A 23,510-nucleotide genomic window follows, 5' to 3' on the forward strand; every position below is an offset into this window, starting at 1 on the left:
CAACATTTGAGGGGCAACTGCAGAGGAAGAAGGAATACTAGCAGACCAGAAGGACATGGAAGAAAGGCACTCTAGAGTCTCTAGGCCATCAAACGGACTACTCCAAGGTTGCGTGGAAAGAGCAAGACTAAGTTTTCCGGTGCAGCAAATATTTATATGTGAAGGTTCCCAGGGGTGTATAGGCTTTCTCCATGGTCCTTTCTCTTGATTACTATACCCTGTGTTTTATGCCGGCTCGCACTACCTCCCCATAGCAGCAAAACCAATATTCAGTCAATTCTCCCTGGCCTTCCTTAGAACCTTCTCTGATCCGATATCCTTCCAAATTAAGGCGCTGTAATGCTATTAAGACCGAAATATTGACCATTGACTCCATTTTGTATAACTGACTCCAATTTTCTGTGCTGACTCCATCTTGTGTAACCGACTCCATTTTCTGAGCTCACACGCAGTTAAAGGGTGAGGAGGGATATTTTTGCTCTTCACTTGTTTTCACTCCTCACCGAGCAGAGTAAACTGGGACATGTTGTGTGGGATCCATGCTTGGTACCTTTCAGGGCAGAGTTTGTTGCCAGAGAAATGTGTGGAATGTAAAGCTCTGTCTCGGAATTGAAAGTATAGGGGCCTGGCCAGCTTCTGTCTTGACCTTGACACAGACCAGTACAGTCAGCTCAGTTTTTCGTAATAGAAGAAAGGGGGCAAGGTTTCTAGACCTTCTGAGGTTGAGTAAAGGTATTAAAGGCAGGAAATCTGGGCACCCATGCGGGAGCTCGCTTGTGGAACAGACGTTTTGCCACAGGGAACTTGGGTCCTGATCGAGTCTTCTGCCTGGGCGGACAAGGGCACCTCCAGTCGAGTTGGCAGAATGATGAACACTCGCTCAGTGATGTGTTCTTCTTACGTACTTTATGTACATAGTTTCTTTGCTCCATTATATATGCCATAAGTTATTCTGGTTTTGAGCCTAAGTTACTTGACATTTGGAAGTCTGCATTAAACTATATATTTTGCCTTTCTTCTCAAAGTATTGGATTAATAAATATGTGTGTCACTTTAAATGCACCTGAATCTGTTTTCTTGCCTCGCCTTAAGAGAATGTTGGGTCGTTTTATTGCCTCATCTTTTGGGAGTGCTGATTTACGTGTGTTATTTAAAGGTGCAGCAGTACATTTGCCTACTCTCTGGGTGCTGGTTTAGGTGTGTTCTATTGCTTCAAATCAGAAGCAATACATTTTGGCGTCACAAAAGGATTAGAAAATTAAAGGGGAAAAAAATGTTTTCCAGAAAAACTTAGGCAGGTTTCCAGATACCAACTGAAATACCTGGGTGGGAAACATTGGAATGTGTACTTAGCTGGCACTGTGCCTGCTCAAGTGCTTGCGTGTTTGAAAAAGGTGCCTGTTGAGAAAGGGAAAGAGCTTAGCACATAGGGTGAAGAGGCTGGATCCTCTTATGCGCTTATTGTAAAATGCATGAAAAATGTGTTCAGACGCAGCATAAACATGAAAAAGAGGAAAATCAGTTTGGTGAAGCCAAGAATCTCACTACGATGTTAACTTGTCAGAATAAGCTATTACAAGATAAGTTAGAAACTTACCAGACTGTAGCAGAGAAGGCTGCAGTACGTATCGTACAATTCAAGTATAAGAAAAGGAGGGGAAGGGTTAACAAGAGAAAAATGCATTCAGCTATTGCAAAAGTAGGAATTGACTGGGACCCAAAAACAAGGGATGGAAATATTTGGTATTCTTCAGACTCTAGGGGAGAGTGTGATAAAGCTAGCAGTAAGGGTGAGTCGAAAGAACAAAAAGTGGTTCAGGCACAGCTCATATTTCATCGGAAGATACAAGGTGGTCCACATTTTCCACAGGGGGTTGCAATGAATTCTATGGAGGATTTTACTCAGCAGGAGATTAATGACATTGTAGACAGATTTCGACAGAGACCTGGAGAAGCTTTGCTTACATGGATGGTGAGGCTGTTTGATAAGGCAACCTCGGGTGATGTTGGATCACGCAGATGCAGTGAAATCTTGCACGCTTAGTACTGATCCTACTGTGCAGGAGCAGTTAAGGAATTGCAGAGACAATAATCAAACAAGCCTGTTACAATTAGCAGTGGTTGGATGTAGTCATAAATACCCAACAGAGTTGGACTGGCCAGTGAATGATAAACCTTGGTATACATTAAGAGAAGCTATACAGAGGCTTAAGGAGGAAGATATGAAAACTGCTATTTTTCTGGATAATGGACATAAGTTGATGGATGGACTGTCAGTGCGAAATAAAATAATTTGATTGGCCCCCCAGCTTACATAAAGGTGATGATGACTTTGCTAATCAACCAGACTAGTAATAATTTGTCACAGGTGGTGGAGGCCAGTCGGACCGGATAAAGACTGAATAAGCCTCCGGGTATGAGACTCGTACAGATAATAACAAGCTGTCTAGGAGAGATATGTTTATGACTTTATTGAGGGATGGAGTGATAAAAGAGTAGATATATGGAACAGAGACTAGAAGTCTGTTGGAGATATATCGGAAAAGAGGGCTGGACACAAAAGAAGGAAGCAGGAAAGTGAATAAACAGAATGAAATGAAAGTGAGTCAATGAAAGCCAGAGGTGGAAAGAGACACCAGCTGTGCAGACAAAGGTTTAAATGAAAATAGAAAGAACACCAAAAAGAGAGGACACCATTGATTGTGCCCCTCTCTGAATATATTATTGGTATTGATATCTTGAAGGGAATGATTCTGTATTTGGAAAATGGGTACTATAAAATGGGATCTAAAAGGTAAATTTCAACTGCTGCCGGAAGGGTGGGTTACTTGAAGATTCCTCCAGTGAAGGTGGCCCAGGCTACTAAGGTAATTCATTTGAAACAGTACAGAATTCCAGGAGGGCATGAGGAGATCAGTGCAACTATACAAGACCTGATGGGGATTCCAATCACTACCACCTGGAATAACCCTTTGTGGCCTTTGTGCAAAAGTGACAATAGTTGGCGCATGACAGTTTATTATCGGGAATTGGACAAGCACAGACCTCCTCTGATTGGCGCTGTCCCAGATACCATTACTTTAATTGAGAAAATACAGAAGCTTTCTGGAACTTGGGATGAGACAATTGATATTGCCAATACTTTCTTCTCTATACCAATAACCCCCGAGAACCAAGAGCAATTTGCGTTCTCATGGGCTGGTAAGCAATCCACATTCAAACAATTGCCCCATGGGTATTTGCACAGTCCTACTATCTGTCACCGGCTGGTGGCGGTGAACTTACATGAGGTACCAGTTACTCTTAGGGTACAGCTTTGCCATTACATTGATGATATGATGACACAGGGAGAGAAACAAGAGCAAGTGCAGATTCAACTAAACATGATTGTGGAACATTTGCTGAGTAAAGGATGGGAGATAAATCCCGCAAAGGTACAAGGACCGTCTCAAAGTGTGAAGTTTTTGGGTATTCATTGGCATCAGGGACACAGAGAGGTGGCGCCACAGGTTGGGCAAAAGATCAAAGAATTTGCTGTGCCACAAAATAGGAAGGAAGCTCAGAGGTTCATCAGATTGTTTGCTTTTTGGAGAAGGAATATCCCTCACTTGAGTCAGATTTTAGGCACACTGGACAAAGTTAGGCGAAATACAAATACATTTGAATGGGGAGAGCAGCAATAAATTGCATTTAATCAGCAAAAGAGGCAATACAGCGTGCTTTGGATTTGTGGCCAGTGAGAGAGGGATGTTGAGCTCAATGTGACAGTGCAAGGACCGTATGCTAATTGGAGTCTGTGCAGAAGCAAGGAAAAAGGAGGGTGCCTTTAGGATTTTGGACAAAGAAATTACCAGATGCTGGTGAGTGGTACACTCACTTTGAAAAACAGTTGCTTGCATGTTACTGGGCCCTAGTGGATAATGAGCAGTTGATCCTGGGGCACAATGTGATTTTGAGACCGGAGATTCCCATAATGCAGTGGCTGATGAGTTCCCCCAATACCCACACAATAGGACATGCACAGGAAGCCAGCATAATCAAGTGGAAATGGTACTTACAGGTCAGGGCCTGAGTAGGTTCCAAAGGCACTGCAGTGTTGCATGAGCAGGTGGCACAAGCCCCAATGGGAGATACAGAGTTGTTGCATGATGTGCCCGAGATACACAAATCTCCTGTGAAGTGGGGTGAGCCATTCGCAGAATTGTCTTCAGAAGGCAGAAAGCATGTGTGCTTTACTGATGGTTCTGCCAGGTATGTGTGGGCTAAGAGGCACTGGAAAACGGTGTCATACAATCCAGTGACCAAGAAACTGTTGCCTCCAACTGGACAGGGAAAGAGTAGCCAGTTTACAGAACTATATGCTATGTATCAAGCACTGAAACAAAAATTGCCGAGAAAATGTCACCTGTGCACTGATTTGTGGTCTACTGCCAATGGATTAAACACTTGGCTTCCCACATGGCATGCCCATAACTGGATGATACATTCAAAGGAAGTGTGGGGTAAGGAGTTGTGGCAAGAGATCCGGGGAAATGTTACAGCAAAGCATAGATATGGCATATCATATAGATGCTTACTGTCCCAGCGACTCACTCGATCGCTGGTTTAATTTCCTTACAGATGAAAAAGCTAACATTTCGGAGGCCGAGGTGACAACGCAAGATTCTGAACTTGTTGGGATTGCAAAATGCGGACATTTCGGAGAAAAAGTTACTGGCAGGTGGGTAGAGAATAGAGGGATACATATTCCCCAGGATTTATTAAAAAACACAAATTTGCAATGTCCTATTTGTAAGCATACCCAACACATACCAGTTCCACAGATAGTGAGAGGCTAGCTAGACAGAGGAAAATTACCAGCAGAGATCTGGCAGATTGATTACATTTGACTCCAGCCAACTAGTCGAGGATGTCAATATTTGTGCACGGCTGTGGACACATACTCTGGATATTTGATAGCATTTCCATGTAAAATTGCCACACAGTTGAAGACTATGAAAATGTTATACTTGTTGATTTTGTACTATGGTCTTATTTTAAAGGCAAATTGGTACATGATTATTGTGCACAACTCAATATGTGGTGGGTCTTTCACATTCCGTATTACCCACTGGATGTTGGTCTGATTGAACGGATTAATGGATTGTTGAAAGATCAATTGAGAAAGTTGTCTGATGGGTCATTAAAAAATTGGAGAGATCATTTGAATGAAGCGTTACAAATACTGAAGACTAGACCCTAATGTAGAAACCCCTCTGATGCAGATGCTAGCCCCAGCTTTGCATATTCAGCCACATGTGGCCACTAATACAATTCTTAACTGGGAGATAGCTCCCAGAGCCTTGGCTCCGTACTGGGCGATACCAGAGGCTGCAGGTCTTGATTTGCATGCTTCGAAACTGTACAGACTCAAACTAAGATAAACCACTCATTGAGACAGGAGTGGGAATCCAGATTCCCCCGGAGCACTTTGGCCTTGACTGCCCCTAGATCTGGGTTGGCTCTCAAAGGCATTCAAATGCTGGGAGGGGTGATTGACACAGACTATCAATGTGAAATCAAGGTTATCCTACAGGTTATCCTACTGAACATTGGAGACACTGACTTCGTAATATACACTGGAGATAGATTTGCTCAAACAGTGATCATGCCAGTATACAGAGGGATAGTCAAGAAGGGGCTGTCCCAGCCCTTCTCACCATGCAAGGGGAAGGAGGATTTGGTTCCACTGACAAGAATCCAGGGTCCAAGGTGTGATTAGAATCTCCAAACAGTACCCCTGACTAAGCAGAAGTTATTGCAACAGGAAAGGATCACGTCCTGTTAATCATGAAACCAGGGCAGGTGAAGCAGGAACATGTGCCTGCTAATAAAAGTTACTTGCGAGAATGAAAAATACTAGTTTGTTCTTGGTTCTTTTAGATCACAGCATGGCATGTTTGTGCTCTGCTTGCGCTCGCTGGAGTGTGTTTGGTCGTGTTCACGTGGGGCTGGGAGGGGCCGGGAGCCCCTTACTCCGAAGTTACCAGCCGACAGCATAGACTGACATAGTTGCTAAATTGACAACATGTGGTCCTATCTTGCAAAAACAGACCTCAAATGATCATACTTTTGAATGACCAACATGAAGAGCACCATGGATATTATTTCTAGGACCTAATAACTATACCTACCCCTGTCAAAGAACTGCTGCAGTCATTCAACGTCACAAATGCAGACGGGGCAGTGGAGAAGAATGATGTGAGAACTCACATCACCTTATGAGTTTTTCCCGTTTTGTCCAGGAACTACTGATGATACTTGGAATAATCTAACACAAGTGATAACGTACAACGTCACTGAAGGTGATATTTGTTATAATCTGACCTGCGACACAATTAACATTAGTAAATGTGCTCAAATTGGACTTGAAGGAACTGATTCCAAGATGGCATGGGAACAACAAATCCTATGCAAAAATCAGAATAAGCTTACATGTAATAATTCACAAATTCGCAAAACGCGAAAGATAGCTGCAGCCATAACTGTGTCACAAAAAGCACGAGAGACCCCCGAAGAAGGGTCACCATAGACCCGAAATGCATTGGGCAAATGGGAAATGACAATTAAAACTGTCCTGGAAATGAAAGAATTCCAATGAATGATAAAGAAGTAATAAACAAAGATCTTTGAAACAAGGAAAATTGCATGGATCAATATTATTTTGGGATACATGTATACTTGAGTAGAACCAATGTGGTTCATGTGAAAGTGTGCTAAACGTTACCATTTAGGCATTGGGATCCCCCAGTGTCTCACTTTTCGCAAGTCTCCCAAAGGTTCCACATCATAATCCTTCCAAGGATCATCAGTGGGGTGTGGGTAGAGTGGGGCGCCAACGTGGTCTGCCCGACAGTCGTGGGTAGCACTTTCTCTGTATGAGTAGGACTACGGTGAACCCTGAAGGGAGGTTGTAGAATGTGAGTGAGCTGGTGGTGATGAAGGTGGAGGAGGAAAGAGAGATGGTGGAGTAAGGGGTCACAATCTTGTTCCTAGGCCTTTTGGATGGGAGGTAGTGGCAGTCTTCTCCGAGGCAGAGATTTTGCATGTGTGTGGGTTGATGAGGATGCCTTGCTGCCTTTTTATACAGCTCTGTTGGCGCTTTTCATGATAGACCTTTTCTCAGAGTCTGCTGTCAATGGCCTCTGAACTGACTGAGGTTTCAGCCTCAACAAAGGCATCGACCTCAAGACTTCGACGCAGACACTTGATCTGGAACATGTGGGTCGCTAGGGGTCGGTCAAGGCTGTTGGCTGGATCCCGTCTCGGCTTAGACTTCTTGCTTTAGTGTTGACCAAAGGCCAAGGATGGTGGTCCACCTGAGAGCAGCTGAGGCTTGGTCACGGTGCTCTGTATCAATGTGCAGCTGCTTTCTGGGTCTTAGAAGAGGTTTAGGTGTCCCTTTTGCTCATATTTCTAGGCATGGTGCTCAGAGGAAGTCCAGCATCGACTGGAGTAGATGGAACATACTTGGGTGCCTCTTCGGCCTCTTGACTGGGTTTGTGGGCTGAAAGATCAGATGACTCACCAGGTTCTTCGGCGCTGAGCGGGTCTACCGAAGATGCCCGAAATCCCTGAGGATAAGCAATACATTTTGTTGTATGCTCACTGCTGCTGAAAGATCACTTTGCTCCTGAAGGCTGAGCAGGAGTTGCAGCAGGTCTTGTCGGTTTACGGTGAGAAGCACAGGTTACAGACAACTTGATCGCCTTAGGTGTACTTGTAGTGGCACTGAATGCATGTTTTAAAAGATGTCCATTCAGTTACCTTCTGTTCATCCTCAATCTCCTGAGTCAGTAGGATAATACGCTGCCCAAAGCGTGGGGGCCATCTGTGGGCTGGAGGCCCAGTTGTTCAATGACATCTTAAGCGGGTGAAGTGGAGGACATCGAAGGAACAGCAGATTAGCAGATTTATTGAAAAATCTTCTTGGTGACAGGAAGGAAAGGCAACATTTTCTGGGGCCATGCGGTCAACGTCAAACAGGTCAAGACCGGGAACACTACGGATACATGTCAAAACCTGATGGGGGAGAAAGAATCTAACAAAGGAGTTGGTACCAATGTACATTCATGACCAGAGGAATCATCAAGATCTTGCAACTCGAAAGACTTCTAGGAAGAAGAAAAACAAGTTGCAGCGGTCCAAGTCCAAAATTGGACGGTAGGAGCATGCACAGCATGCGTATCTACAGTCACACATGCTAAGAACGTATTGTTGCCTTGGATTGTCTCCACTTGGCAATTATCCTTGGAAGCAAGGAAAATCGGAATGGATCTGATCTCTATGAACCTGAATGCAAAGTGTCAGCATTATACATTTTCTACTGTAGAGAATAAGGTTATATGTCGAACTGCCCAGGCTTTAAAAATGTTAAACAGAATATCAACGTTTAGGAAAATGCCATGCTCCTCCATGAAGTGCCTGCTGACTTTGTCTCTCTTCAATTCAGAGTGCCTGGGAAATGAAACACCATAAGTTTATTGCTCATTGGAAAAGACCAGGGCTAGACCACTTGAGAGCCTTTGTGCATTTCTGGGGTGTACCAACGGATTTAGCAAGTGAGGAAAAACAGGAACTACCTGTTCACACCAAAAGGCACCTCATTACATGGATCAGTGATTATAGCAATGGTATGTCCACAAAGCTCACTCTCGATGATGGAAGAATGTTCCAAAAAGCAAATCTGTATGGGGTGAATAAATTAACAAAAAGGAGTATGGTCACTTGAGGATGCTGATGTATGCACTGCTTTCAGGAACAATCTCCCACCATGTTCCATGCTACATTAAATCAGAAGGTAGAAAATCAGAGTATAACGTAAATTAAAAGCACTCTATAGAAATCAGTATTGTAGCGTACAAAATTGAGACAGTGGTGCTTAGCACACAAGCATTACAAGCATCAGACAAAAGGGTCAACAAATTGTGTCAATATGCTTAATATGGCATAGATGAAGTTGGAAAAGTCATTTGAAGAAAGGCCTAAAAGAACAGAGCTGTGGGAGCAAGTGGGTACACAAACAGAGCATTTGGTGCACATACGATCTGCTCCAAACCCTCTAATATTCACACCGTGCCTTTGAGTATTACTGTGTGAGAGGAAGAGTGGACGTGCCCACACAGTTTTCATTAAGAACTAAAGAGGCAATTTTTGGTTCCCATACTGTCATGGCAGTTCTTATAAACTGATAACGGGATAAGTGGGTCAACACAAAAGTAAATATAAATGCCATTGTACCTAACAATACATAGAATGTTTACAGAAAAGTAGGAACTACTTGCTCAAGCCCGAGGGCACCTCAGAACATGGAGCAGTGAGTTTAGGCAATGGTGTTTCTTTCTTGATGTTCCAAAAAGCAAATATGTGTGTGGGGGAGAGCCTCAGGAGATGGAGTGGGTCGATGAACAATTGGTAATGGGAAAAGTGGGTGGACACAGGAGTAAAAAAAAATGTAATGTACCTAAAAATAAAAGCATGCTCACAAGTGAAAACGTGGATATGATGCATGCATGATCATTTGATTGTTTGGAACTTCTACAATTTCATAACTGGGAAAAAGAGTGTGTCCCAAGCAGAAACAAATCATCTTTCTTTTTCAAATAGGCTTATAGCGCCAAAGTGAAAAGTAATAGTCTAAAACATGCAGCTATTGATGTAGCAATGGTATGTTCCTTTCTTTAAAAAACATAAAACAAACTGTCAAACAATGGTTTCTATGCTTACCTAGTCCATGCAACAACCACCTCTCCTTTCTTTTTAATCACGTTTTTTGCTGAAAGGCTTTGTGGAGAAATTGACAAAGTCTCTGATTGACCATCCACTATCTCCGGGGTTGCCTTCTTGCTAGATGACCTCCTTTTAGTAAAAAAGTCACTTTCCTCTGCTTTTCTGCTTTTCTTCCTCTGCCGCTTTGTTTCAATGACTAGATCATGGCTACCCTTTGACTTTTTTCGACGGGTGGCCCCTGAAGCAGTTTCCTTTTTTCTCTTACTACCAACATTCTCAAGACTCACTGTCCCACGTTCTAAAGTAATTGCCTCAAAAACTGTCTTTGGTACAGACTTGGCCTTGTCATCTTTACTTCTTTCATCATCAGACTCTTCTGTCAAATCCACAAATGTAACTTCAGCAGTGTTCACGGAAGCTTTTTGCATTGAGGATTTAAAAATAATCGAACCACAGGCCGAAGCCTCTGCTGCATTGTTTAAGGTTTCAACAACAACTTCCGGTGCCTCTAATTCCTGCACATATATTAGCTCAGAAGAACCTTCAGTAGTTGTATTAGCACTACAGCTGCTCTCCAGTTCTGAAGAGTCTCCTGATGTTTCTGGAGAAAGGAGGACTTTCGTTGTACACTTAGGAGGTGGAATGATAGGTTCAGAAGGGATAGGGGTTTCAGTTGGCCGCAGGACAGCAGCTGGTAAGTTAGATTCAGGTGGCGTCTTATCCTTCGAATGAGTCAGATAGGGTTCACATGAAACATGGCATAATTCAGTCAGACGCAAGTCAGATGCTTCAGGGGGCGGATTTAACTTATGAGGTAGGTCAATGGGATCTTGGAATTTTTGAACTGGGTGTACTTCAGAAATGCTGGGGAGACCTGGGGCAGTTTCTGATGGCACAGGGTGATTAGGAGATGACTGAGCTGGGAAAGATTCATGTGGCTCAGAGGGAGATGTGGCAGGTACTGATGACTCTGGAAAACAATTGGATGAACGAGCAGGGCATTGTCCAAGTGACTCTGAAGGAGCAGCAGTTGCCGCAACCGGTTCAGTTGGGGTGAACTGATTATTAGTAGGGTAGTGATCGAGTGACTTTGAGGAGCGACGGGAGGATTCAGACAGACATGATGCAGGAGACTTAGCAGGAGCTGATGCACCAGTTTGAAGATGGGTTGGGTAGGGATCACGTGGCTCTGGGGGACGATGGAATGAATGAGAGGGGTATGGTTCAAGTGGCTCAGGAGGAGCTGTGGCTAGCACTGGGAGTTCAGATGATTTGGCCACATCTAGATCATGTGTTTTAACACCTAATCTAGAGAGCCCCGTGTGTCTATGTGTCGTCCTAGCTGGATCGGAGGATATGGGAGATGATTCAGTACGACCACCCAGAGGCAAAGGTCCTGTGGCTTCAGGAATACTAGGAGGTACTCCAATGATTTCAGGGGCTGTAGCAGCATGTTCAGCCAAGACAGTGGATGTGTGAGGTGATCCCTCTAAATCAGGGAGAGCAGAAACTTCCTGAGCTAGAGAAAAGTTTTTGTTCTGGGTCGCAGAAGACAAAGACTCTGCATCAGTCAAGGATGTCTCGTCAGTGTCTGGCGAAGCAGCAGGCAATGCCCTCCGAATCTTAACTATGAAGTGGTCATTGGATTTCTCCATTATCACTGCATGCATTGGTTCACTTGGGCAATACTGAAAACCAGGTGGGGGAGCCTGATTGGCCCATGAGGAAGAACAGCTAGAACGACTGCTTGAATTATCTGATTCTAAAGCTAAATGAATATCCTGCTCTGTGGCATCCTCTCCATCCAGTAGCGCATCTTCACTATAATGTGCATTAATAACCCTCTCTGGAGTAGAAGTTGCTGCGGTCTGGGGCCGTAAAAAACTAAGATGACCATCAGACTTCAATGGGGAAGGGACTGTTAAGGAGACAGCTAGATCTTCCATAAGTACAGAAACATAGGATTTATCTCTTTCTTCACAGAATGTATTGTCACTGCTGGAGTACGAAAACATGGGGACCTCCAGCATACAGCTTTCATCCAAAATATCTGGGCGTACAGGCATCTGAATCATGGAGGATAAAGACTTTTCAGAGGGAGTCACTGATGAGGAGGAACCATCTGGTATGTCTAACTGCAAAAAAGTGTCTTGCTGAACTGTTTCTGCTGTAACAGACGTACACATGTCATACTGCTCATCGCCTGCGATCACCTTTTCTGGTGTCCCAGTTCCTTGCTGGATTTTTTCTAGACTGGTAGTGCTCTCTTCTAGGGTATTCTGACCTTGCAGCAAGCTTTTAAATACCTCACCCATGTGAGCATCATTCACTAAATTGAAGGTGAAACTTGATGACTGCTGCTTTGTAAGCAACTCTCTGCTAAGACCAGGCTTCTGCGAATCTTTGTGTTTCTTGAAAGCCCCTTCTTTCTTATGGTGAGCATTGGGGAATTTGCCCGAGCTGCCTTGACCCCTATCTACTTCAGACGGACAAGTACTGGTTGCAGATTTTTCCATCAACTTCATCGAAGGCTTAATTTTATCTGTAACAGTTTTTGATAACTCTTGCTTTTTACTATTTTGACACAGTGGAATTACTCGTTGACAAACCTCTGACTGCAAGTCTCTAATTATTGATTTTGGCAAGGAGATTTCTTCACACTTTGGAGATTTGGGTTTCACATAGTTTTTAGAGAGCTTCTGCAAATTGTCCGGAAGGGTAGAGGAGTGCTTTGGTGGTGACTCAAGACTATTGTCATCACTATCAATTTCCTCTTTCGCTATGTCACAAAGCTTGGTCAAATCATCTTTCATTTTTTCAAACAAATAATCCAGTTGATCATCAACAAACTTCCACAACTTCTTTTTCATATCATGCATATGCTGCCCAAATATTCGATCCACAATGCCGTTGTTCTGAACTTGCCCTAATGTACGTTCTATTGTTTTGCAGAGTTTCTGGATCAGGCAATCTGGAGATGTACACACCCCAGACCAATCCAGGCCTTTTATAAATGATATGAAATTCACACTTGAAGTTTCAATAATGCCATTAAACTGCCTCTTTGAAAACTGGACCTTGAACTTCATGTATTTCTTTCGGATGTGATTCCGGATTACTCTTAACATCTGCATAATTTCACGTACTGTGGAAGGCATTGCCAGTTTTTCCACTTCTTCTAGACCAGGGCTGATTGCTTTCTTATTATCATTATCACTGGAGGATGTTGAAATCTCCTTTGCTGTAGTGGTCGCCCTGGTCTTGCGTGTAGGACTTTCAACACGTATCATTTTTGGACTTGCCTCATCTGAACTTGATCGCTTCCTCTTGTTCTGTTGATTTTTGACTGAGGTATACCGGTTAGGAGGCATGTTTATTTTAGAATGCATTCTTTTCTCTGCACTTTTACAGATCTTGGTAGCTGGTTTCTCTTTAATTGGTGTCTCTTCACTTTCATCACTACTTATGATTTCCCCGTCCTCTAGTTCTTCGGACGGCTCCAGAAGAGAGATTGCATCAGGACACTTTTCAGATACGCAAACAGGATTTTGATTTTCCTTGTTTACTTCATTTGAAATAGTTTTAGAGGTTGTTGCGCCGTTCAGACTGTTAAAGCATAAATCTAGAATACAGAGAAAAATGTTTTTATCGTATGCACAGAGTACAAGGACAAAAAGCATAATTTCAGAAAACAACGATAATCTACCATCCTCCTTCTGCAATAATGCAACATGAACAATACATCTGCTAAATAGGTAACTGCACGAGGCCTGTTCTCAGAAACCAATGGATCTTATCTATCCATATATGGACCAAGTTAACGTAATTAGCTTTACAGCAGAAGGAAAAGGAGAGCACATGTTTTGCTTTCAGTAGAGTTGGTGAGCAGAGATGTTTGAATGCAAATAGTTCACAGATGTGGGCTACCACCGTAACTAATGAACCCAATTACACTTTCTAAACAACATCTAAAATCGAATTAGGTCTCCTGCCCTATTTCGCGCTCCTCCAGTCACACATGGGTTACACTACAAACAGGGTTTGCGACTCAGTTGAAAACATTAGCAAACAGAGTCACATTTGAGTATTTTGGGCATTTTTACCAAATGCTGCACCTCACCGACCAGGTCTGATGAGGCAAAACCTGGCTGGGATGCTTGTATCCCCATCTGGATGGGCCTACGTTGACATTTTGGGCGAGGCTGTTCCTATTAGACCAGGCTGATTCACGCAGGAATGGGATTCCAACGAGAACAGAATAATTGCAAAAAAATTATGGACTGGAATGCAGACAGAGTAATTACCAGTTGCTGACATTAATTCAGGCATCTCAAGTGACACCTTTTTGTTTGCTTCACATTTTCAGTAGGGTGCATGAGGAACTATTTTATTAAGTGCAATCAAGGCAGCTTGACAAAGATAATATTGCCAATGTTGATGTGGGGGGGGGGGGGAGGGAAGGAATAGGAGCATGCCTTTGCACCCAATTGAGTTACTCCCAGCGAGCTTCCTGTACAGCAGGATATATGATAAAAGAAACTGGTTCATAGGAGATATTGCCTATGAAAAGACAGTAACCATCTGCCACAGAAAAGCAGCTGTTTAGCACTTACGGTGAGCAGCTGGAAAAGCTGAACCTTCTACTGAAGTGAAACCTACAGGTGAGGGAAGGTTGCTGCAATGTATGGGAGCTATGAAGTTCAACGAAAGGCATCACCTGCCAAAGCCACAAAATAACTAAGATGGTGGTTTTAGATGTCTACCTTGCAGGGGAAACACTCAGCAACAGACCAGAGGTTACGACTTGACAGACACTAAAGATGCACACACCATGTCATCCATGCAGTAAAGATGCTTGCAGGTAACCAACATACGGCAACAACCTTTATTTTTTTTAACCTCCTGTAGTATGTATGCATGAGATATTTGTAGTGTGCTAATCTTGACAAAATGAAGGGGGCAGTAAAGAGAGCCAGAGACAAGCATAGTCCGTGAGAGATCAGAGCAATATTGCTAGGTTCGGGGAGCAGAAGTGTACAGTTACTGCATTGTGATATAGTGTTCTTTAAAGAGATGCATTTTCAACATTTTTATAATTTGGGTCAGGGTGATTCGGTGGGATACGGGAATGTTGTTCCAGAATGTGGGTGCATAAGTGCATGTAGTAGGTAAAAACCTCAAAGAATAGTGCATAACCACCATGTAATTGTAAAGCACACACCCACTAATACAAATGTAAGTGCTGGACCCAGTAAAGACCAACATCTCTGGGCCCTGCTATATTTCAACCACTCACTATAACAGATGACATTCTTGTCTAGTTGAGACCCTTAGAAGGTTTATGAGGAGGCACTGATTGTACTGGCAACAATCATCAGTTATTTCACTCTACATATAAGAAAGGCACCATCTGTGTAGGATGTAAGGCCCCTGTGCTGCTGCAAATGGTACAGACTGGCATTAAGAAGAGCGATACTAGGAAAATAACCCCATGAATAAAGAAGACAGCACGAAAGCGAAGGGTACATGGAAAGGTAGTCTGATTTAAAAAAAAATAAGCCCAGTATGTATACGTTTGCGTTTAGCATTTTAAAACAGACATATAACCTCCTAGCAAAAGACAGAACAAGCATTTGCAATGCAATAGGTCTCGCATTAGGAAAGTTTGAGCTATTGGTGTTGTAAATGACACATTTTTTATTTATGTGTTGGTTTTGAAAATAGCGAAATGAATAGTTGTCATTTACAATGGCAATAGTTTTAACTTTTGCAAATGTGACACCTATAGCATTTGTAATGCAATATGTGTAGTATTTACGTGGCTTAGATGTATTGATATTACAAATAACAATGGCCTTTAAAAAAAAATATTAATCCTTAAATAAAAGCTATTGTAATTTATAATGGCAATAGCATAAACTTTTGTAAATAACTTTTCTGAAGATTATGTTCAGTGTATTTTATTGTGACGAAAATTCAAGTACAGAAGTGAAATATTAACATCTTTTTGTGTCATTTGTAATAAAGCTTGAAACACTGAAAGAACATATTTGAACCAGTTGTTGTCTAATGGGTGCACAGACTGATGCAGTGGTGGCGCTGAGCGAAGTTGTGGTGGCGACAAGTGATGCTGTGGCGTTCAGTGATGCAGTGATGTTGTGGTGCCCCCGAGTGATGCTGTGGTGCCCCCGAGTGATGCTGTGGTGGTGCTGAGTGATGCTGTGGTGATGCAATAGATAGATAGAGTGAGTGCGAATGATAGATAGAGCGAGGGCGAATGATAGATAGAGCGAGGGCGAATGATAGATAGAGCGAGGGCGAATGATAGATAGAGCGAGGGCGATAGATAGATAGAGCGAGGGCGACAGAGTGAGGGCGATAGATAGATAGAGTGAGGGCGATAGATAGATAGAGTGAGGGCGATAGATAGATAGAGTGAGGGCGATAGATAGATAGAGTGAGGGCGATAGATAGATAGAGTGAGGGCGATAGATAGAGTGAGGGCGATAGATAGAGTGAGGGCGATAGATAGATAGAGTGAGGGCGATAGATAGATAAGTGAGGGCAATAGATAGATAGAGTGAGGTGGCCTTGTGGTGGACATGGTGGAGGCTGTGGTGCTGGTGGTGGACGGGGTGGTGGTGGACGGGGTGGTGGTGGACGGGGTGATGGAGGTGGGTGCGGTGATGGAGGTGGGTGTGATGGTGGTGGACGTGGTGGTGGTCGATGTGGTGGTGGTGGACGTGGTGATGGATGTGGTGGTGATGGATGCGGTGGTGATGGGCGCGGTGGTGATGGGCGCGGTGGTGGACGTGGTCGTGGTGGACGTGGTGGTGGTAGTGGACGTGGTCGTGGTGGACGTGGTGGTGGTAGTGGATGTGGTGGAGGTAGACGTGGTGGTGGACATGGTAGTGACCTCGTGGTGGATGTGGTGGTGGCCGTGGTGGATGTGGTGGTGGCCGTGGTGAACATGGTGGTGGCCATGGTGGTGGTGGATGTGGTAGACATGGTGTTGGTGGATGTGGACGTGGTGGTGGTGGAGGTGGTGTACGTGGTGTTGGTGGACATGGTGGTGGTGGACGTAGTGGTGGTGGTGGAGGTAGTGGCTGTGGAAGTAGTGGCTGTGGAGGTAGTGGCTGTGGATGTGGTGGCTGTGGAAGCTGTGGACGTGGTGGTGGTGGTGGACGTGGTGGTGGTGGAGATGGTGGTGGATGTGGTGGCGATGTGGTGTTGTTGGTGGTGGTGGACATGGTGGTGGTGGACATGGTGGTGGTGGACATGGTGGTGGTGGACATGGTGGTGGTGGACGTGGTGGTGGTGGACGTGGTGGTGGTGGACGTGGTGGTGGTGGATGTGGTGGTGGTGGACATGGTGGTGGTGGACGTGGTGGTGGTGGATGTGGTGGTGGTGGATGTGGTGGTGGTGGACATGGTGGTGGTGGTGGAGGTGAACGAGGTGGTGGTGGACATGGTGGTGTATGGTCTATTCCCCTGTGTCAGAGCGGCCGGACGAGGATTCGCATTTGTTATTACCCGATATTGCGTTTTCGTGCCTGTCTGATGCAGATAAGGAACAAATGGAATCGGAGATAACAATAGATGAAGTGGCTCTCGCTATTCGCTCTTTGCGATCGGGGAAGGCTATGGGTCCCAATGGTCCCCCAATTAAACTTTACAAATTGCGTCCCGACAAGGTGGCTCCCTATATACATGATATGTTTGTGGAATCGTGTGAGAGAGGCTCCCTCCCCGGTGATCAGCGGCTGGCTACCATAGTGGTGATCCACAAGGAAGGGAAACCGAGGGAAAAGTGTGCTTCCTATAGGCCGATATCTCTTTTAAATGCGGAACCTAAGATTCTCACGAAAGTATTGGCCAATCGATTAATAACTGTGATTAGCGATCTGATCCATCCAGATCAATCGGGTTTCATTCCGCACAGAAACACAGCCCTGAATCTCAGGCGGTTGCATGGTGTTCTCGCGAGGGCGGCGACGTTACGTGAGCCAGCCATCTTGGCCTCTCTAGATGCCACGATGGCGTTTGATACTGTGGAATGGCCATATTTGTGGACTGCCCTTGCTAAGTTCGGATTTGGTCCAGGCTTTATTGGCTGGGTGCAACTCCTCAATGAGGGACCCCTGGCACAGATCGTTGTTAACGGACGGGTTTCTAAGCCGTTCTGTCTGGGAAGGGGTACGAGGCAGGGGTGTCCCTTGTCACCGCTACTATTCGCCCTGGCCCTCGAGCCCCTTGCTGCATGGATACGGTGGGAGCCCTCGATGAAGGGTATTCGGTGGTCCCCTGACTTCGAGGATCGTATCTCGCTCTACGCGGATGATATCCTGCTTTATTTAACATCTTCCCGGAAATCGCTGAGAGTTCTATTCGATGTCCTGACCTCCTTTGGTAAGAATTCTGGTTTGGTTATAAATTGGACCAAGTCTTGTCTTTATGTACTGTGGGGTGAGGTCCCTCTTCTCCCACGTGACTGTCCTATCCAAGTGACGTCTTTCGGGGTTCAGGTATCTCAGAATTTATATATCATTAGACCCGGTGGCTCGTTATGAGCAGAATTTGATCCCCCCGTTGAATAGGTTGAAATGGGACGTGGCGGGCTGGCGTAAGCTCCCGTTTTTGCCGTTCGGCCAGGCTGCGCTCTTCAAAATAATGCCTCTGCCACAGTTCCTCTATGCACTCCAAAATACCCTTGACATGGTTCCGGCTAGTTATTTTCGTGCAGTGGAGGGTCTCCAGAGGAAGTTGATTTGGGATGGTAGACCCCGTATTGCGCTCGCGAAGCTAACACTCCCTTGGTATGATGGGGGAATTGCTCTCCCTGACATTAAGCGGTATTATTGGGCGTCTCAACTGAGTGCTATTAATCATGACATGTATTGTCCGTCTAACACCGCGTTCACTATGGATAGGTGGTTGTTGCCTGTGGGTGATTATAATAGAGCTCTGTACTCAAGGTCAGCTGGTAGGGATCTGTCGGGCCCTATGAAGAGCGCTGTGCGTCTGTGGTATGATGCAAATAATGCGATGGGATGGAAAGACCGCATGACTTTGGCTACCCCGCTTTTCGCTTCTGAGAGACTAGGCAACTTGTGGAAGACCAAGGGGTTTGAGAAGTGGGACCTGATGGGTATCAGTAAGGTGGGCGACCTCTGGGTAAAGGATCGTATCAAATCATTTGAGGCACTGAAGACAGAGTTCCAATTAAATGATAGGGAATACTTTCGAAATCTCCAGATCCGCCATGCCTTGAAGTCTGCTTTTTCAGAGGGTGAGAAGATCCCGGAGTCGTTCCCGCTCGAGGATAGGGTGCTGGACGGTCATGTGCCGGACAGTACTATCTCCTTGATCTATAAAAAACTAATAAACAATAGGGCTGACCTACTGGTTCAGCTCTGGGACTTATGGACCCGAGATGGCTTAGAATTGGACGATGAGGACTGGCAGTCGGCGATCTCCTCTCCTAAGGAGATTGCGATTCTGGCCCGTCTCAGGTTAGTGCAGCTCAAGATACTCCACAGGACCTACGTTACAGGCCCCCGTTTGGTTAGAATGGGATTTTCTGAATATGGTTTGTGTAAGCGGGGATGCGGGCTAGTTGGGACATTTCTCCACATTCTCTGGGAGTGCCGTGATGTAACTGTTTTCTGGAATGAGGTGCATAAAATGATAGAAAGGCCACGGGTATTGCTCTTTTGCCCGAAGCCAGGCGCTGTTTGTTGAATGTGTGGGAGCCAACAGATCACAATGCTGCACAGACCCAGTGGGTGACCCTTGGAAATATGATCGCTAAAAGAGACAAAGCGCAGTTATGGGGGTCCCAGAGACCACCTACAGTTGAAGCATGGAGGGAGAATATGGATTGGGCGATGTTTAGGGAGAAAACTGTTTACGTGGCCCAGGGGCGACCCCGGAAGTGGAACAAGATATGGGGTCCCTGGAACAGTTACCGTGGTGGCATCTGCCCCTGTGACTACTAACACTGATGCTTCATTCTCCCCTTTACCCCGCGTTCCTACCGAAGTATCATCTTAATGACGCACTGACTTGTTTCACCCCGTCTCCCCCCCCCCCCATCCCATTGCCGATTGCATAAGATTCTGTATGCCCTGTTCCTCCCTCGTTTGAACTGGTATTCTGTAAATGTTCCTTATTGCCTTGTTTGTTTATAATTTTCAATAAAAAGAAACAAAAAAAAATTGTAATAAAAGAGAAATGTGCAAGTAGACAGTAGGAAGGTGGGATGAAAGAGAGAAGGCTCACCTCTAGTGAAAAAGATGACAGAGCACAGCCTGTCCTACTGCTGCATCTTTCTTAAGTTCTTAAGTCCAACACCGGACAACAGGACCACCTTCAAGCTTGCCACCGGAAGCACCACCAGCTGATCCGCGCCGCCAAGAAAACTGCATTCAAGGACCGGCTGGACAACAACGCACACAACTGCAAGGAACTCTTCAACATCGTGAAAGAGCTTTCCAACCCCAGCGCAGGAAACAACGACATCACCCCATCGCAAGACCTCTGCAACTCCCTCGCCTCATACTTCCACAACAAGATCGCGGACATACACAACAGCTTCAACAACCAACCAACGCACACCACGACCGAACCACCACCCCCCAGCAACACCCTCCGCGCCTGGACTCTGATCAGCACCGAAGACACCGTCCGCACGATGAACTCCATCCACTCAGGATCTCCGACCGACCCCTGCCCCCACCACGTCTTCAACAAGGCCGACGCTGTCATCGCACCCCACCTGCGAGACATCATCAACACATCCCTCGACGCCGCCACCTTCCCCGAGAGCTGGAAGCACGCCAAACTCAGCGCTCTACTCAAGAAACCCACAGCGGACCCCACCGAACTCAAGAATTACCGCCCCATCTCGCTCCTCCCGTTCCCAGCCAAAGTCATCGAGAAGACCGTCAACAAGCAGCTGGCCGCCTTCCTGGAGACGAATAGATCCCTCGACCCCTCACAGTCTGGCTTCCGAGCCAACCACAGCACCGAGACCGCCCTCATCGCCGCCACCGATGACATCCGAGCCCTGATGGACAACGGAGAAACAGCGGCCCTCATCCTCCTAGACCTCTCCGCGGCATTCGACACTGTCTGCCACTGCACCCTAGTACAGCGCCTCAGCAACGTCGGAATCCAGGAGAAGGCTCTGGATTGGATCATCTCCTTCGTCGACGGAAGAACACAGAGAGTCCGCCTACCACCGTACAAGTCAGAGGCCACCGAAGTCATCTGCGGCGTCCCTCAAGGATCCTCGCTGAGCCCCACCCTCTTCAACGTCTACATGAGCCCCCTCGCGGCCATCGCACGCCAACACAACCTCAACATAATCTCCTACGCCGACGACACCCAGCTGATACTCTCCCTGACCAACGACCCCGCCGCCGCCAGAGCCAATCTGCACGAAGGGATGAAAGAGGTAGCCGAGTGGATGACGACCAGCCACCTGAAACTGAACTCAGACAAGACGGAGGTCCTCATCCTAGGCTCTTCGCCCTCCGCCTGGGACGACTCCTGGTGGCCTCCCGCCCTGGGCACCGCACCCAAACCGACAGACCACGCACGCAACCTGGGCTTCATCCTGGACTCCTCCCTCTCCATGACCAGGCAAGTCAACACCGTCTCCTCAGCGTGCTTCAACATCCTACGCATGCTACGGAAGATCTTCTGGTGGATCCCCACCGAGACCAGGAAGACCGTCACCCAGGCCCTCGTCACCAGTCGACTGGACTACGGCAACGCCCTCTACGCCGGTACCACCGCCAAGCTCCAGAAGAGACTCCAGCGGATCCAGAACGCCTCAGCCAGACTCATCCTCGACATCCCACGAACCAGCCACATCTCCGGACATCTCAGAGACCTGCATTGGCTCCCCGTCAACAAAAGAATCACCTTCCGCCTCCTCACCCACGCACACAAAGCCCTACACAACCAAGGCCCGAGCTACCTCAACAACCGAATCAACTTCTACGCTCCCAAACGCCACCTCCGCTCAGCCAACCACGCCCTCGCCGCCGTCCCCCGCATCCGAAGAGCGACAACAGGAGAAAGGTCCTTCTCCTACCTGGCCACCAAGACCTGGAACTCCCTCCCGACCGACCTGCGCCTGACCCAAGACCACCTCTCCTTCAGGAAGAAGCTGAAGACCTGGCTGTTCGAGCAGTAACGGCACCCCCCCCACCCCCCAGCGCCTTGAGACCCTACGGGTAGGTAGTGCGCTCTATAAATGTCTTTGATTGATTGATTGATTATCTAAGCAGTAGTGGCTGGTGAACGTATGCGGCGTCTTCCATGTCGCCGCTCTGCATATGTCAATGACGGGTACTCCCGCAAAGAGCGCCATTGAAGTTAAGACCGCTCTAGTGGAATGAGCCCGAACCTTGGAATGCAGAGGATGTACTACTTGTTGATGGCAGAAAGCAATAGCCACAGAGATCCAACGTGAAATGCTCTGCTTAGTCAATAGAAGACCTTTTCTAGGTCTGCTAAAGGCAACAAAGAGTTGGTTGGATTTTCTAAATTGCTCTGTTCTGTGGATGTAGAACTTCAGACAACGTTTGAGGTCTAGAGAGTGGAGAGACCTCTCTGCTGCGGAAAGTGGATTTGGGAAGAAAGTCCGCAAGACCATAGGTTCGTTCAGGTGAAAGTAAGATGGGACCTTAGGAATGAACTTAGGGTTAGTCCTTAGAATCACTCTGTCCTGTTTGAACTGTAGGAAAGGGTCTTGAATGGAGAAGGCTTGGAGTTCACTTACTCGCCTTGGCGATGTAAGCGCTAGTAGGAGAGCGGTTTTCCAGGAAAGGTATCTGATGTCAGCTCTGTGTATTGGCTCGAAGGGATGTTTCATCAATTGAGCAAGCACAATGTTTAGCTGCCAGGTAGGTGGTAAAGTCCTCAACGGAGGGAACGTCCTAAACAGGCCTTTCAGAAATTGTTTAACAAGTCTGCTGGACCAGATGGAAGCACCAGACGAGGAACTTCTGAAACGAGATATGGCCGCCAGGTGAACTTTTATTGAAGCATGGGCCAGCCCTGAGTTTGCCAAATGAAGAAGGTAAGGCAGAATTTGTGCAGGTGACAAAGAAAAAGGGTGTATGTTGTTTGCTTTACACCATATACAGAACTTTTTCCATTTCAGGGAATACGTCTTGTTGGTACTGTCGGCCCGAGCCCGGGCTAATACCACTCTACATTCCTGAGGAATGTCTAAGTTTTGGAATTCTCTGAACTCAGGAGCCAAGCCGATGAGAGATGCTGGATCCGGATGCTGGACTTGCCCGTGGTTCATCGTGAGGAAAGTTGGGCACGGTTTGAATGGGATCGGTGGTTCCAGCGATAGGAGATAAAGCTCTGTAAACCAGTGTTGGCGCGGCCACGCTGGGGCTGTCAAGATCAGGGTGCAATACTCCACCTTCAGTTTCTGGAGGACCCTGGGGATCAGGGGAAATGGAGGAAATGCGTATGCAGAGACGTTGCACCATGCGATCGAAAATGCATTCCCTAGAGATCCCTTCTGGGGATGCCAGCTTGCGTAATGTTGGCATTTTGCGTTGTGTTTGGTCGCGAACAGATCCAGGTGAGGCCTGCCCCATCGGGAGAATATGGAGTTGAGAAGTTGTTGGTCTAGTTCCCACTCGTGGCATACAGAGCGTTGTCTGCTCAGTGAGTCTGCCAGGACATTGTCCGTCCCTGGGACGTATTCTG

General features: G+C 46.2%; 1 protein-coding gene across 2 annotated transcripts in view; it reads right to left on the reverse strand.

Moving 5' to 3' along the window:
* Nucleotides 1-23,510, reverse strand: part of CASP8AP2 (caspase 8 associated protein 2) — a 231,082-nt gene that overhangs the window by 80,685 nt on the left and 126,887 nt on the right. For both annotated transcript variants that reach the window (XM_086926647.1, XM_086926646.1), the window contains exon 8: nt 9,766-13,390. In XM_086926647.1, the coding sequence (XP_086782773.1) occupies nt 9,766-13,390 (3,625 nt within the window). The remainder of the gene's footprint in view (nt 1-9,765; nt 13,391-23,510) is intronic.

Source organism: Lissotriton vulgaris, chromosome 6 (genome assembly GCF_964263255.1).
Source record: "Lissotriton vulgaris chromosome 6, aLisVul1.2, whole genome shotgun sequence".
In the NCBI taxonomy this organism is placed as follows: Eukaryota; Metazoa; Chordata; class Amphibia; order Caudata; family Salamandridae; genus Lissotriton; species Lissotriton vulgaris.